The following is an 18028-nucleotide window of genomic DNA, read 5'->3' as shown; positions in this document are numbered from 1 at the left end:
AAGTTATTAGAATTTTAAGTTTTTGATTTGTGTCATCATATGCGAGCAGCATCCCCATATATTGTGCAGTAAAAAAAAAAAAAAAAGTTTTTATTGTACCTTCAGTATATCTACAGACTAATCATTTCACACCTGGTGGGTGTTTCATAAAGCTGTTTGTAAGATACGAATGACTTTACACACGACTGGTGATCCTTTCTTGTGCTGTGTGATATCCCTAATTATGTAATTGATTAGGACCTAAGAACATGTTCCAGTCGTGCATAACTTTACGAACAGCTTTATGAAACACCCACCTGCTCCTGAAAGAAAAAGAGATTAGTCATCATGAACCATTATAAAATTTACCTTTAGGCATTTTATTTGACATAACATATGGGGCAGCTACTCACATATGGTGTCGCCAATCAAAAATGTTGAATTCTAATCACTTTCTTAATCTTAATCTTAATCCTCAAACCTGAAATATGTTTAAAATAGTTTTTTATGCTTTTTTAACCATAATCTGTCTGTCAGGGTGAACTTCCCCTTATAACCCGGATCACACTACATGATCCATTGCAATCCAATTTTCAAAGAAATTTCAATAGCATTTGATATAAATACTCTTCCCTATGAAATCTTATAGGATCAAATTTCTGATAGGGTATGAGTATTGAAATCAGAATTCCAGCCAATTTTGAGCCTTCTTGTAAGAATGAAAGAAAATTCAATTCCAAATAATGTCACTATCAGCTGCAACTTTAATGCTTATTATAGTACTCATAGCATTAATGCTGAATTTCACTCCTTTGAACCTTCTAGGATCCTTCATGATAATGTGAAATTGGATTTGTTAAAAAATGGTGTCATACATGTAGTCTTGTAGTGTGTTGATGGGTCAGACTCTGAACCCCTTAATTACTGAATTTAGTGGATAGCAACCATGTACATGTAATACATGTAGGAGTAATTTACTTAACCAGAGATAAATTTTGTCAACAATGTTATGGAGTGTTAGATGCCATCCCATTCACCAAGTACAAATTATTTAAGTCATCTGAAATATAATTGTATTATTGAAATAGGCAGAATAGGTTGAATTTATTTAAGGGATAATTTCGGGCTGAATATATTTGTATCTAAATAAATAGAGTGAAATTCATAGAGCAAAAGGCTGAAGATTTCATTAAAATCGGACAACAAATAACAAAGTTATTGAATTTTAAAGTTTATCAATATTTTATAAAAAACAGTTATATGCACATCGTCATGAATATTCATTAGGTGGGTTGATGATGTCACATCCTCACTTTCCTTTTTCTTATGTTATCACATGAAATCATAATTGTTTCATTTTTTTCATAAACGTGTGAATGATGTGTCTCCATTATGATGAAATAAGTTGCAGCATGAAATAACTAATTAATGCACTTATCAGTTGTCAATCAAATTGCTTTAGTTCTTGGTAGAAATTTTTTTAATAAACCTAATTTCATATAATAAAATACAAAAGAACAAGTGGGGAAATGACATCATCAGCCCACCTTATGAATATTCATGAAACTGTTTCCCCGGAATAATGCAAATCTTTAAAATTCAATAACTTGTTGTTGTTGTCCGATTTTGATGAAATTTTCAGCATTTTACTCTATTTATTGAGATAGAAGAATCTTCAGCCCGGAGAATCCCTCAAAGTATAAGACTGATTTTAATGAATTATTTTGTATATTATCCTTCTCCTTTTATTCCATGCAATTAACGGCTCTGCTCCACAGTACAATATTAATCTAATCAACAAATACACTCCTGTCAGGTCCCTACGTTCATCTAACTCTGGTTCCCTAGTTATTCCTAAATCCGTTAAGTCATGGGGGGTTCAGGCTTTGGCTCACGCTGGCCCTGTTCTCTGGAATGATCTTCCCCAGGCAATCCGTGAATGCACTTCCATTGACACATTTACATGTTACCTTAACCCTAAATAGACTGGGCTATTTTGATGCCTAAGAAGACTGGGAGGGGGGGGGGGCTGATTCAGCCCCCCCCCTATGATCTCGGCCGTCGACCGCGGGATTGTGACAAAAATTGGCACGTGCGTTACCCATGGCATAATCTCCAAGACTGTAGGATCAAATTTTCCGAAAAATCTCATAATTCATTAATTATGCTAATTTATGCATAAAATCAAAGATTTGCTCTAATTAACTAAATAAGGCCTCTAAACTGCTAATTTTTTATTCAGACTCTTTGTAGGATTCTGATCAAATGTACTTTTTAAAAAATTCAATATCACAATTCTTTTCTTATGTATTTTATTGTTTTTAAAATTTCTTATGTATTTCTATGTTTTTTCTACTTTTTGTTTTTCATTGTTTTTTCCATGGAAATCGTCCGCTACTTTATTCTGACCATAAACAAGATGAAATTAATTGAGTTTGATTAGTAAAATTGAAAATAATGATACATTTATGAATTTTGGCTAAAAACACAATTTGCATTGGATTTGTACACAAATTCACGTTTTTGAGCAATTTCGGGTCGACATGCACTTACAAAATGTTGCGTAATTTCGGAACCACGCACGCGGGCGTCGCAAATTTGGTCTCAAAAGTTGCGCAAGACTTGAAAAAAAAAATTCATGGAATGGCACGGCGCCAGCTTTTTGCGTTACAGATTTATCGCGAAAAATGTGGAGGGGGGGGGGCTGAATCAGCCCCCCCAGTCTTTTTAGGGTTAAGACTCGTCTATTCAATGCTTCCTACTCTTCATAGTTCCTGAATCTATTACTATTATATTTGTACTTTTTCTCTTTCGTTCTTTCTTTCTTTCTTTCATTGCGCCTTGGGCATTCTGCCGAGTGGATTAGGTGCATTACAAATCACATATATTATTATTATTATTATTATCTTTGTCATGAAGATGGGAGAAGTAAGGTGAATTGTCTTAGCATTCCACATAGTGTAGGCTTTTAGTCTTGAGTTAAGCCAAGATACCACCCGTTGGGTATTTCCCAGTCATTCATAGGATGCACAATTGGAGATAGTCATTTGATTTTGGGGGATGAAGGGGGGATCTGACAAAATTCTGTGGGTCATTTCTTTTTTAAGTGCAGCTATGAAATACTGTATGCTGATGACAGATATTTTGTTTGTTTAACAAGCCCTTTTTTGTTATGAAAATATTACTGTGCTTTCAAATATATTCAAAGTAACCTTGTATATGTTTTTCTGTCTATGTAGTGTTTCTTCTCCTACATGTACATCCTTTCTTTCAAGTGGCCATTTGTCTTGTTTATCTTCCTGTAGTTATGACACAGCTTCTTGATCTTATTTTTTCAATGGTAATCTTAAATAAAACCATTTTATTCCTCTCACTTTGTTTTCCCCTTTAGTGTTTCTTCTCCTACATTCTGCCCTTCAAATGGCCGTTTGTGTATGTTCCAGTGGTCAGTACACAGCTTCTTGATCTCCTGGAGGCCCCAGGGTGCTTCATCATGGGCTGCAATGCAATACATCGAAGCAGGATACAGCAGGTATGATAGACAGACAGTTACTCACATAGTGGCAGATCCAGATGGATGTGCAAATCGCGCACCTCCCCTCAATATTTTAAGAAAAGCCCATTATATGTCACTATAGCTTATTTTTAAGAAAATTGTCATCTGTGCCCCCATCTATTTCCAAATTTGCTATTGTCACCCCCTCTGTCCTCGATCTGTCACTGGCTCACACATAAGGGGAATAGAACTGAGACAAATATTCCATTCCACCACATAATTTTGCTGTACAGGTCGGTTGAAACGAATTCATGTTGTGAATCTAGTTCTCCCCAACAATCACAAGATTTGTTTAATCATGCACAACGAGTGTTCTCAATATCATGTTTATTCATGAAATGAAAATGTAGTGCTCCATTTACTATCTTGGAATTTTTTTGTTTCACTGTATACTAGCTTTAATAAGCTTCTATCCTCTTTTCTTTTTTTTTTCTCTCTCTTTCTTACTTCTTCTCTTGCTATTAGATTGAAGGACTTGTCATAGCTGACATAGAGAAAGGAACTCTCCATGAGTGCCCTACATTGTCTGTTCCTAGTCTTCCTAAAGGACCCACAGAAGGCTTCAAGAAGCAGTAAGTCATAGCATCTCTAGTTTTCTCGTTGGAAAGGTTGTTCAAGAATTGATCCTTAAAATATATGTGTTTATGATCATGTCCAATTCAGCACACCATGTGTGACAGTCAAAGGTGCCACAGGATTGTGCTCTTTCTCCAAAATGCAAATTTTACAATCACCTCTCTTCTGTCTGACCGGGGAAGTTGTGATTGTTTGAAAAGTTACGCACAACTTTATGCAAAAATTTGAGCATGTTCTTGTAAGCCAGGTAGGTCATTTATGTAATGTCATGTGTAACTAGCGAGTAACCTAATATGAAACAGTTTCCTTGAATAATAGTGGGATTACCATAATAATTGGGCTCTCTGAAATGGATGTTAATGCAATCAGAAGAGTAGTTGATAGGCAACTGGTTGAAAGCTCAAAGCCTTTTCCCATAAAATCGTCATCTTGATTTTTACTTTCTTTCTTCATTAAACTTCTTTTTCTCCCTGCCACTTTGCTTCATATTCTCTCATTACATATATATCTCTCTTTTCTAAAGGTTTTACCATGCACGAGTGAAGTACTATGAGCTTGCCACTCTGGGTCGTTCTGTCCCTGCTACTTTGGAGATGGAGAATGCAAGAAGACAGAAGATGGACAGACAGTTTCAGCAGGAGATACTTGATAGCTTTCTAGAGATGTTTGTCCACATATTCAGGTAATAAAAGAAATATCCAACGCTGTCCTGCCACTGCAGTCTGAAAAATAGAGTTAAAAAAATCCTTGTATCTTGTCTTTAGTGTAACTTTCCATCTTCAATTTTAACATTATAAATAAGAAAAATTACTCCTTCAAATACCAGATTTTCTAATTTTTCACTTTTTGAAGACCGAATTACTCTTTAGGCTATGTGCAGAGAATCCTCGCTGGTATTTATTGTTGGTTTTAGTGTGGCAGGTCACAGAAGAAACCAGTATTAAAAATTCAAATTTATTTCACATTTCTTAAAAAACAGGGTACAATACATAGTGAGTTATAGTAAAAACAACAATTTAGACAGAGAATAACAAGAAAAAACATGGAGTAATGAATGGGATGTGAGGGAGTAACAAAAAGCCATTGGCCTATCTAGGCTTCTCCCTTTTTACATTCCTTACTGATAATAAAACAAAACAATATATTCCGATCAACTTTTGAGATTGAAAACAACAAAACATATCATGTTAAGGAGGTGTCTGTCATTCGCATAGATGTCTAGCAGAATAAACTTGATGAAGTTTGGCCTTGAAGAAATCAAACACAGTAAAATCATTTTTCAGAACAAATATTCAAAAGTCATATAATCTGAACATACAGTTAGATATAGATTGAGCTTTGGAATGAAACAAAATACCTCATTATAGCTGTGTACATCTGAGATTTCTAGGAAAGTCATGTGGATTATAGAATATGACCTTTAAGGCTTTGTTTATGAATATATAAACTGGAGTGTTATGAGTGTAAAGTGCATGATCTAATTTCAATTCGTGGAGATATCTTCTTTTTATGATGTCAAATAAGGTAATCATGTTTATGCATGATAATAGGTGACACGACATTTGCTATTGCGACAATTGCTCTTGCCATTATTTCGTATGAGATGTAGGGTTAGGATTAGGGTTGCTATAGGGTTTTATGTTAGGTTTAGGGTTAGGTATGGGTTAGGGTGTATTGTTTGGTTTAGGGTAGGGTGTAGTGTTAAATCCAGGGTTGAAAGTAATCATTTAATTAGTGTGTGGAATTTATAGTGGAGCACATGTCACCAGAGAAAATGCCATGGAACATTTCAGCCACTTGGAGAGTGTTTCATGGAGGACTTGTTGGATGTTTTATCTAATAGTTATCATAGTAAACACTCTGTCCCTTGGATAGGACGTTAAATGGAGGCCCCGTGTAGAGGAGAGTCACCACCTTTGCACGTTAAGAACCCTCTGCACCATCCATATAAGAGTAGGGGGAAACCCCGGTGTAGTGGTCCACCTGCACTCCCCCCAATGAGTTATATCGCGAGGAGAGACTTCTGGGTCATAGTGATTCAGTTCGCTTTTCGCCTCCCAGGCACAGGTGACTCCATACAAATAATAATAGTAACAGTTAGACTCCTGTGCTTCTCGGCTAATCAAAATCAAGGGATATTTTCAGATTTGATAATTTATCAAATGACATTTGTTGATGAAACGCCCTTCAGGAGATGAAATTAAAAAAATAAAACCCTTGGAACAAGTTAGCTTTTATGAAAACAGAAAAATAAACATATAAGATAGATCTACAAAATTTTGAGGGCAGTTGGACAAACAATAGAAAAGTTATGAGCATTTGAATGTCAAAACCACTAATGCTATGGAGATCCTCCCATTGGCAGTGTGACCAAGATTTGTGATGTCTCAGAAGTATAACTCTCCCATTTGTACTCAGAAAAATTATCCTAAAACATCTTCATTTTGTTCATTATTATAGTACAAACCCTTTGTCCGTGGCATATTTTATGAAAACTCTTTTACATGTTTATCCCTTAAAAAATCCCCAATCTATCTATGAATAGACTTGATAAAAGTACCCAATTTAAGTAATTGAGATATATAGCAATCATTGGGGGAGTTGTACGAATGTGACATTGTAACGAGTGTACATATGGTCGCTTGCCAACTGGAGGATGTCCATATCATTAGTGATCTCAACATTCAAATATGCATTAAGTTTTTTGTTATATCTTAGATTTTTCTCTAACTTTTATTGATATGTTTCTTTAATTTTTCTGTTTTCACACAAGCTATTTATTTTTGTTTTACTCCCCTTTCAGTAAGATAAATCATGCACGTATTAAAAAGTTCATAAACAAAGTCTAAAAGCTCATATTCTACCATCCATACATTTGTTGCTTGATAAGTAAACGTTCCCTGATTTCGATTGAATGAAAAGCACTGGTATCCGACTGTTAGTGTTACTATGGAAATTCTTGGATAAAACCAGTTCTCAGGAGTATTACGTAAAAAGCCTTCCATAAATATTTGTAGACAGCTTCCGCCATTATTCAAATTCACAACCTTATTACTTCTATAAATAAAAGTCATTTCAATTCAAATTCATTGAAATATTACTTTACAATTTTTTCTTTCTTTTTGAAGATCTGCTATGTCAAAACTAGTGAAAAAAATGATAAACAATGTAAATATTAAAAATGTTTAAAGATTTGTTTAAATTTAAAGATACATGTACATGTATTTATGCATCAAATAGACTCTGCAGTGAACCCTTCACATAGGCAAATGCAATCTATATATAACTAGAGAGTAAACAATGGCAGTTTCACAAGGTAGTTACAATTTTTTTTTCAGTCAAATAGTCCAATGTTCGGTGGCTGAATTTAAAGTACTACATGTATGTATGTTCGTGAAACTGCAGTTACTATAAACCACTTCAAATAATTTTTGGTTTCATTGTTTACCTGAAATAATATTTTATTGTACGATGTATGATTTATGATGAGATTGTAAATTTTGCAATTCTAATACTTATTTACTTTCTTTTTAATGTTCATTTTATATCTATGGGTACATTTGAAAAAAGGCATTCATGGTTTTATCTTTCCATGAAATAATCTTTTCAGTATTTACAAATCAACAGAATCAGTATAATTTTGTTCATTCATTGACCCATAAAATTTACAGGGATCATGTAATGTCAATAAAATAAAGTATGATACCAATATTGATTAAAAACAGAATGCATGTGCATGCATATTCATAATGAGATAAGTACAATATTGAAGATGTTAATTATTTTAATTTTGGATTTGATATCCAGGGAGCTTCCTGAGTTCATGAGCATGGACCAACGATGGTTCAAGCTGGAGGAGTTTGTTTCATCCAGAGCGGAGGAGGAGAGGGATTTCTACAATGAGATGGTGCACTCCCATATATTCAAACCGTTCAGAGAAGACAGGCTTGACCAGAAGAAGGATTACTACGCCCAGATGGAGAAGAAGATCCGTCCACCGAGTCTGAATGTGTCCAGCGTGGTGGACCAAGGCCGGTATGTACATGTATAGTGTTTGGGAGAGTGGGAAAAGAAGAGGGAGTCTTCCCATGAGGCCAAGGGTCCATGAGGCCAAGGACTATGTTTGTCTTCATCAAAACTATTTTCTGCTTTAATAGCCTATTCATATAAACCTTGCTTTCGGGTTCCAAACATGCCCAAAATGTGCATAGTCGATTTCTACATGCCTGAAATGGTGACAGTGTTTTCTAGAGTATATATTTCTGTTTACATTGAAGAGTGGGCTGAGCGGAAATTTGTTTGATGTACATGTAAGCGGAAAATTCTTTTGATGTACATGTATAAGTAAATGAACATTCATAACACTTGTATGGATCCTCCGGTACATGAGTACTCACCAGGAGAAAATGAGGATATGTGCACTGAGTCTGAATTTTTTCCAGTCTGGTGGAAACAAGGTTTGTATGTATAGTAATGGGGGAGGGGGGGAGGGAGGATATGCAAAAGGCTCTGTGTTTATATAGTCATGTAGTAACACTTTTTATTTGAACCCAACCTGAATACACCAAATGGGAATTGCAACAGTTTTATTTGACATTGAACTAATCAAAAAGCATTAAGCTTTAATACTAGTATCTTGTAACACCTTTGTATGTTCTGTATCAGTGTATGTACTTATTTGTACTTTTACATATCTGTTTTGTATTCATTTGATGACATGATGAACCTGCATAAATAAACGAATAAAATAAGATCAATGAATTAACGATCAAACAAAATAGTGACTATTTTTTATTTTTCCTATAAAGTACTTTGCTCACAAACAAGTCGAAATCAATTCTGTGATTTGTGTCAGTTATATCATAGTATTTGAAGCTATTTGATAGCAAAAGGTATCCTTTAACACTTGCAAATTGATAATCTACCAGTAGATTTTGATTGATTAAGCTTTCTTCACTGAATTAATCAGAAAGGATCTTTTCTTTATTTGTTCTCTCCCCCCTCAAGTATTTTTTAAAGATTTCATGTACATTCAAATATTAAACCCCAATGCCACCACTGAGAAATATCAGCCTGGTTTCATAGAAGTTGTGACTCTTTTCCAGCAGTTTTGTGTAACTATAAAATAACAACATTTTTTTTCTTGCAGAATCCGTAAACAGCAGAGTACTGGACAGTCTGTTCCCGACTTAAGACGACGCAGAGTGTCTGGTGCAAGGAGTGTAAGCGAGACAGGTCAAAGTTCATCCGATCAGACTGCACAGTTTATGCTTCCCCTCTTCCACATCCCATACACTTCAGGTAATCATAAATGTTGAATCTGGCAAGTCTGTTTTTGTTTTATTCATCTCTTCATTGTTTTGCTTTGTATTGTTCATTTGCCTATAAAAAAAGGAATTATGAAATTAAAATTTGAAAATGAAAATGATCTCTTACTCCAGTATTTGTATTCAAACACATGATAACCTCATTGTGATGTGCTCAATGAAATAATGAAAAAGTATGTCCGATTACATTAATAATATTTGTTTCTAGCAATAATATCTGTTAGAGCTTTATTCATAATTTCATTTGACATGCATGGCTTATGAAGATTTTTTTTCTTTGCAGAAGGCATTTTTATAAAGGTGGCCATTGATCTGTACACTGTACGGTAAGCCCTGATTATGGGCAAAATAATAGAAAAGTCGATTACAGGTTTAAGTCTATTTCCATAAAAATTGTTATTTTTATAGTGTTGTTGTAGTGCATGTGTGTTTACTGATATTTCTTTGACAGATAAAGAAAGGGGAGAAGACATCAAAATGATTGAATTTCCATCTCAAAAATCAGGTCTGTTATCTGAAATCGAAAGAGTGGCAATGTATTTCCCTTCGCAATATACTCAAGGCTTCTTTTCTTGACCGAAATAGTCCATAAAAAACATGGCACTCTTGAAGTGCCTTCGCTCACATACATGCAGCTATTCATGTTAGCGCGGTATATATTCACGTGGTTAATGCGCATCTGTATAGAAGAGAGCGCATCTTTTATTTCTGCAGACTTTTCTGAAAGTAGACACTATTTGACATCCTTTCTTTCTTCGAATATCCTCTGTGACATAATTCATTAGAGATATGGTATAACTTTCATTATTAGACAGTGTGTGCAAGCAGTCTTTTACATTATCTCTATGTTGAATTTATAGTTTCCATTCCATATTGCAGTTTCATCTCCTTGACTTTATCTCTCGCGTACATTTGATATGTTTCACATGCCTTTGCATTTTTCAACTCTACTGAATTATATTTGAAGGTATTGGTTCACATATATTTGGTTTCAAAGCAATGTGAGTTTCTGTGATGTGTTGTAAAAATGAAGTCCTGAAAATATTGCTCCCGAAAATCATTATCAAGTGCTTCAGAAAAGTGATATATAAAGTGTTTGGAAACACCGTGCCAATTTCATTCCATATACTAAAATATGGAGAAGAATCAAATGATAATATTTCAATCACAAATATCTTGAAAGTGTCTTCACAAATTTGTTTGTTGTTATCTCCCTGGGTGATTTTATTTATCCATAAGAACTATATGAAAATACAACACTTATTGAAATTCAGGATTTTCTAGAATAAGACCTTTTGTGATGCTAAACATTGTCTTTAAACTTACACAGGGATGACCATGGTAAATCATTTGCCCTTCTACCTTCTGAGCCCTCATATTCATTTTCATCAGCAAATTCCAATTATGTTAATGATATTTGTAATCAATCGCAAATAAGATTTCTTGCAGTGATCACTTTGTCTTGCCTTTGATCAAAAGTTTTTGGGTATTGAAAAGAAGAACAGTATTTATGGTAATTGTAGATAGAGATGGCTCACAGCGTTGAGAGCTTTTCTTTTAGGTTAAGAAAATCAAGAATTATTATGAAATTTTAAAAAGTACAATTTTCTCCTTATTTCTCCTTTCCTCATTTTTTAAAAATTTAAATACAATTCCATTCAATTCAAAATGGTTTAATCAGGTAAAAACTTAAATCATGGCAGATATTAAAAACCAAAAAAATAAAATTTACAATAAAATCCATTTATATAATGTAGTGTACAACATAAGATGGCATCAATGGCAATTGTCTTCCCCCCAAAGAAAAAGTAATTGTAGGTTCCAAAAAGTCTTGTAAGTTAAGGTGATTTGTTTTTGTAATTGATCAATTTTATAACAACCAATTATATCAAGAGGAACTAAAGCTTGAAATGATATGGTAGTTTGTGGGATGATCCACATTCTTTTGAATATCAAGTTGGTAATTTTCCTGTATTGATTGATTGAGATCTTATGCTGTTGTATTTTTTAATCTCTATCCTAATGTAGCCCAACATTTCTTCACCAAGTGCATTGAACAGCTTGACCATTCTATTGAGGTAAGTAGTGTACAGTATATACATGAGATGGAAAGAATGCATGCTTGTTCACATGGTTCATATTCACTTGGTAGGCCTGTCTATACCAGCAGTTGGTCTACTTGTCAGATAGTCTAATACCATGTGGGCTTAACCCATTTGGTCTACTATCAATATGGTCTAAATGTGTGGTTTATACTACACTTAGTGTAATACCAACTCCCTATTTAGTCTGATGCCCAACTGGCCTAATTTTCACTTTATCTTTTTTATCATATTTCGCTTATTTCGATTTGTGAACAGTTCATGACCATACACGGAAAGTAGGATACTTCTCCCCCTGATGAGTCACAAAATCATCATACAATGAAAAAATTTTGTCAAACTCACACAATGTTGTAAGTTTCATATATGCCTCTTCAGGAAAAGCTGAACTCAGTTTATTCACTACCTCATGAGCCTGCAGTCTGTCGACATCTGACAGTGAGTCAAGAAAACTCTGCCACCTCAGACGCTCCATTGTAACTGCTACACATTTGTGAACATGGAAGCTTCTGTTGTGATGGTGACCGTTCATGGCTCCATTCAAATATCATAAGGCAACAATTCCTGATTCTACAACCAAAGTCTCAAGTCCTGCATCCCTGAAGCGTTTGCCAATGCAGGATAACATGGCCATGGAGGTGTGAAATGCACCAAGGCGAATGACTAGAGAATCTCTCATTATTTCACCTAATTTGCTGGGCTTTTGCATAATTCCTGCTTCAGGTTATCTGCATATTGCAAAGATCTCAAGAATCATATAAACTGTATCAAATTCAGTCGGACTTGCGTCAATGATGGGAAGATACGTGACTTTGCTTACTTCTGGAACTTGGGTCTGAAGTGAAGTGTTGCAGCCTGTCCAGCCAGGGAAATTTTTTTCTGATGTATCCCCCAATTTCATCACACGAGAGCGAGATCAAGCTTCCTGGGCAGGGTTTGGACTGCTTGATAACGGTTTTCCTGAAGATGTACACTTTCTCCACAAGTCGCTGGCCCGATCCTCTTGCTTCCAAAATACTTCTTGATGTTTGGAGAAGGGGGTGGTAAAGTAAAGTTCTGCAGCCACAATTTTGTCTGCTTTGACTAAAGTAGAGTCGTCAGCAGTGGGAGGCCTCTCAATTGGGTTAGATGCCTTGACGATGCTCTCTTTCAAAACCTGGGCAGCATGAAAGATATCTTGCAGGTGATGAGCTTGGGATGACTCTTGATGTTGATGATGGCCCTCAAGTTCACTGCTGTCACTCTCTTCACTTGTGACATCTTTGACAACATCCTCTATGACTTCCTCCACAGACAGATTCTCAGTGAAAACAATGTCACTTTCAACCATTCTGGATGGGCTAACAAAGCAAACAGCAGGGTGCGATGATTTCAGTCTTGCTTTCAATCTTTATGTTATGAATGACGAGGCATCCAATCCTTCAACTTCCCAGACTTAAATGAATAGTTGGTTCATTTTGGTCAGACTGAGGATCTCCCAATTCCTCATAATCCTGCCCTCGATGACCTTCTTGCAGAAGCTTCTGTAGGACTTGTCTTAAACAGCTGCTGGCTGAGATTCAGGCTTATGGGCTACACGCACAACTTTCGTATAGCAGTAGTAACATGACTTATGATATCTTACCTCTATAGCCACAAGATCTTTACCCCTTATGTGTAAGAGCATCTTCTCGTCTTGCTTTAACAATGCAGCATGCAACAACCACCCCCGTCTGCTCTTTCAGAAAGAAATAATTTTTCTACTTTTCGTTTAGCAGTAGACTTTTCTCTTACATATTTATTTCCATGACATATAATGCATTCTACAGGTAATATGTGTCTCCTGTCTTGGCTAGTAGGTCGATGCACATGCTTGCTAGAGCCTGGCCGTAGGAGTCTCATGGGTGAAAGGGCAGGGGTATCATGGCTAGTCGACTCTTCCTGGGGTTGCTGTGCCAATGACTGGTCCTTCTCAACATCTGAGGGATAATAAAAAAGGAAAAGTAAAGATGAGAAGAAGAAGATTCTAAAATAGTAAAAATAAAGGATAGAGAATTTTTTTTTCCCAGAAGTAATTTCTTGTAACCATTATTCTATTTATACAAGGAAAACTCAGTCTGCATGGCAAATTTGTACAGGATATATCAAGGGAGGTACATGTAATGTACTAGTAATTTTTATACACATTCATGGTACCGGTAACTCCAATTACAAATTTGCAGATATATATTATGGGTCACTCTCCTCTGAGACAGATGGAAAATGCATCTGTAGATGACAGAAATTCTACACCTGGTACTGTTTTCATCTGCATGACCACAAATTAATATATTCACATGTAATGTGTACTGTTTATATTACACCCATGTTACAGTGATGGGCCAGTCTCGGGCCCATTATTTTAAACAAATTTGTTGTGTAAATTGTTGGTCAGTGGCCGGTCAAGTTGATATCATTTCAATATTGAAACATAAATGTAACTTTGAGTGGCACTCTACATGTAAGCAAATAAATTAGAGGGGCATGCCAAGGTACATTTGGTAGAACATTTTGTCAAGTTTGCGTTTACATTGAAAATATGCAGGCCTCTGGTCATCCCAAGACTATACCTCCTGAGCTGGTGCAAAGGCGACCCTTAATTTTGTCTACTTTGAGGTTTGAGTGGAAACTTGGCCGGCCTTGTTCAATATGGTAATAGGGGGCTTATTTTGTTTGATTGCCTTTCTTCTTCTGAAATCTTGTCAATGCCCTGCTGATGGCCATTATGTTGCAGAAGCAATCTGCAAGATATCCTCGAGCAGTCTGGTGCTTCCTGGTGAAAGAAAATGTACATCATGTATGAATATATTTGAAATTCATGCAAAAATACAACAGTAGTTAGTATACAAGTCATAGAATATGTGCTACAGTGTCTCACAATACATGTATTTCGCATGAACTCACTGTATGCTGAGGCACGGCTTCCAAAGTGTTTTCTGTTGTTTTCACTGACTGGTATATTTGGTGCCAGACCAGTAGAGCATACATGTACAAGTGAATATTCCCCAAAAGACATGGATTCTTCCTGCCTGAAATTTAATAAAAGCAAAGTAGCCTTTCGATTCCAGAGGTGGTTTATTTTTCTTTACTACTAGAATCATCTGTCCACTAACGACTGCACTGGCATGGAAAACACAGCCCGCGTTTTTGCTCCCAAAATGTTGATAAGACGTCCCCATGACAATCAGAAACAGAAATTACTTTGTTTTTACCATGGCGAGATTAGTTTTTAGTACAAATAGTAGATCTAACGTTAGATTAACTTAATTTCAGTTCAGGCCCGCTGGCGCTAGGCCAGTATCAATCATCAGGCTCATATCAAGGGCTCAGTCTGTTACTGGCATTTTGATTTTGTCACTATTGCAGTACTCGGGCAATATGCACATTCCTATTGATAAAAAAAGAATCAGTTGTATCATCAGGATTCATGAAACTCACCTGCCATTTCACAATGGCAATGCAAAGTCGTCTGCAGCTTCATCATCGCCGTTCCGCGTCCGGACTTGTCCCACGCCTTCACTTCTGTGTAGATCTCGAGTTGACTGGTTTAGAAACTTTTGCTCTCTTCAGTCCCTTCCACACTGACCCACTTGGCCGCACACTCTGCATTTTTGATGACTTTTCTCCCTAAATGATATCAATTTACCCCTAGTGTCTGTTACATGTACAGGTACATGAATTGAACAAAAAATTGATTTCGTGGACTCGAAATCCTCCGAAGCACTGGGATCAGAGTCAGACGAGGTCGCCATGATTTTAGCCTGCGACCGGCCCAGCGGTCCGGCTGTACACGTAGCTATCGCTAGCTAGCGGCGCGCCGGGCCCTGGTGGTTCGTGCGTATGAAACAAAGAACGTGATTGGTTACAAGCTATAGGTCCACAAATCATGCTATGGGTACAGTATTGTGATTGGTCAATTTCACAGATGAAATGAGAAAATCTCGGCAGTTTTGGTATGACTTTTTCAGAAAATGTGCAAGTTTTGTTAGTTCGACTCATGATTTTAAAATAATTATTTACACATATTGACAAAATTATAGGTAGATACAGAGTTTTGAGGCACGAAACGAAAGAAAAATCACCTCTGCCCGCGGTCTAAAATCACTGTAGGCCAATCAGTTTCTTAAAATGTTTAAAGTAAAATATGATGGTAATAATTTTTTTGCACAATTTTTGACAAAAATCTATTTTATGCTTTTCAGAGCTAGGTACAATGTATTAGTAAATATATATGGGACGTGCAAGTGTCTGTATACTAAGAGATTTCAGACTGAGATTTATAATGGCATATCCAAACAAGTGGCAAGATTGATTGAAACTGCTGTTAAATATGACAGACCATCCACACTACAAATTAGGTCTAAATGAAATAGCCATTTTAAATAATTCCTTCTTGGAGAATCATCCCTTACAATTTTTTGTGTTTTTTAAGTGCATGGTGTTGTTTGTTTGCTTGGTTGGTTGGTTGGCTGTTTGTTGGTTTTTTTTTAGGGGTGGGGGGCAACAGAGAGAAATTGGTTGTTTTGTACATAATGCAGTGGAAGTGAAAACCATTTGCAGAGAAACATACAAATGGGTATACAATAATACATTTGTGAAGACATTAGTAAGAATTCTGTAGTAATCTTCAAAGGGCTCTGCATCCTCGAGAAGATGAAATTAAATTTGTATGCATGTTATGAGGAGAGAGTGAAGGGTATATCCTAAAAAGTGGTTTCGCAGTAGATTTGGAAAGCTGTCAAGGGAAACTGCATTAACTACTCGATGAGGGAGTTCATTCCATTCAGGGACAGATCGTTTGGCAAAGACAAACTTGTCAATATTACCTCTCGGACAGTACATGTACTTATCATTTTTTTTATAGGAACGGAAGTAATTAAGGTTTAAGAATTTTCCTTGGGGTATGAATTACTCACACACATGGTACCTTTAGCTATGGGTAAACAAATTGTTTGCTATCTTTTTTTTCATTTCAGAGTTGTAGACAGCCAGCCCTAAAGGCGTCATACTTGTATCTCCGAGGAATGTTCCATATTGCATGTAACAGCCCACTGGATGCATTGGATGATTTCCATAATCTACACACAGCTGACCTTTCTATTCTTCCTACTGAGTAAGTTCAGTTTAATTCTTGTTTTGCCATCCCGTTGTCATTTTTGTTCTTGAGATAATTACAGACCTGTTTGACAGATCTTTTTCTCACAATATGAATAATGGAGAGATGATGATATGATTAGATTTTTGGGTCTTTCAGAGATGCCAACATTCTCAAGTCGATTGGGAGGCTTTTGAAAATTGGTCCCAACTCTTACCCTTACTCTATTTTTTACTCTATATTTAAATTGAATGAAATTGAATGTATTGTATCATATTCTTATTAAGCATATAGCAATGATATGAATGCTTGCCTTGTTACCAAGCAAACTGAATTGTCTTTTAATGCAGTGTATCAAATTTACCCCTGGGTGGAGAGTGACAAATGAATATTAACATGTTTTCAATTGTTTCTGTGCAGTTTAATCACAGAGCTGATGAACAACTTGAGTGCGGAAGACAAGGAACTTCTCCACCGGAGAGAATTCTATAAGAGAGGAGAGATCCTGCGTAAGATTAGTGAGCGCCGGTCTGCTCCACAGATCACTGCTATGCCCAGTATACAGCCAGTTGATCTCCCTGATAAAGGGGAACTAGGTGAATATAATCATAATAAAAGTGATGATGATTATGATGATGATGATGATGATGGTGATGATGATGATGATGATGATGATGGTGATGGTGATGATGATGATGATGATGATGATGATGATGATGATGATGATGATGGTGATGATGATGATGATGGTGATGATGATGATGATGGTGATGGTGATGGTGATGATGATGATGATGATGATGGTGATGATGGTGATGGTGATGGTGGTGATGATGATGATGATGGTGATGATGGTGATGATGATGATGATGATGATGATGATGATGGTGATGATGATGATGGTGATGGTGATGATGATGATGGTGATGGTGATGATGATGGTGATGGTGATGATGATGATAATGATGATGATGATGATGATGATGATGATGGTGATGATGATGATGATGGTGATGGTGATGGTGATGATGATGATGATGATGATGATGATGATGATGGTGATGATGGTGATGGTGATGATGATGGTGATGGTGATGATGATGATAATGATGATGATGATGATGATGATGATGATGATGATGATGATGATGGTGATGATGATGATGATGATGGTGATGATGATGATGATGGTGATGGTGATGGTGATGATGATGATGATGATGATGATGATGATGATGGTGATGATGGTGATGATGATGATGATGGTGATGGTGATGGTGATGATGATGATGATGGTGATGGTGATGATGATGATGATGATGGTGATGATGGTGATGGTGATGGTGATGATGATGATGATGATGATGGTGATGAT

The 18028-nt window shown here is 36.1% G+C and overlaps 1 protein-coding gene and 1 pseudogene across 2 annotated transcripts in view; one reads left to right on the top strand and one right to left on the bottom strand.

The window, feature by feature from the left end:
* The window catches only part of LOC129260512 (DENN domain-containing protein 3-like), a 52700-nt gene that overhangs the window by 19122 nt on the left and 15550 nt on the right, over positions 1 to 18028 (top strand). For both annotated transcript variants that reach the window (XM_064099713.1, XM_054898496.2), the window contains exons 7-14: positions 3371 to 3511; positions 4001 to 4107; positions 4635 to 4793; positions 7919 to 8146; positions 9261 to 9412; positions 11467 to 11516; positions 16535 to 16671; positions 17074 to 17249. In XM_064099713.1, coding sequence (XP_063955783.1) covers positions 3371 to 3511; positions 4001 to 4107; positions 4635 to 4793; positions 7919 to 8146; positions 9261 to 9412; positions 11467 to 11516; positions 16535 to 16671; positions 17074 to 17249 — 1150 coding nt within the window. The remainder of the gene's footprint in view (positions 1 to 3370; positions 3512 to 4000; positions 4108 to 4634; positions 4794 to 7918; positions 8147 to 9260; positions 9413 to 11466; positions 11517 to 16534; positions 16672 to 17073; positions 17250 to 18028) is intronic.
* LOC135154706 (uncharacterized) lies at positions 12976 to 15167 on the bottom strand (annotated as a pseudogene).

Source organism: Lytechinus pictus, chromosome 1 (genome assembly GCF_037042905.1).
Source record: "Lytechinus pictus isolate F3 Inbred chromosome 1, Lp3.0, whole genome shotgun sequence".
Lineage (NCBI taxonomy): Eukaryota > Metazoa > Echinodermata > Echinoidea > Temnopleuroida > Toxopneustidae > Lytechinus > Lytechinus pictus.
Note: the sequence above shows the minus strand (reverse complement) of the source record. Positions and strands in the feature narration are given on the sequence as shown.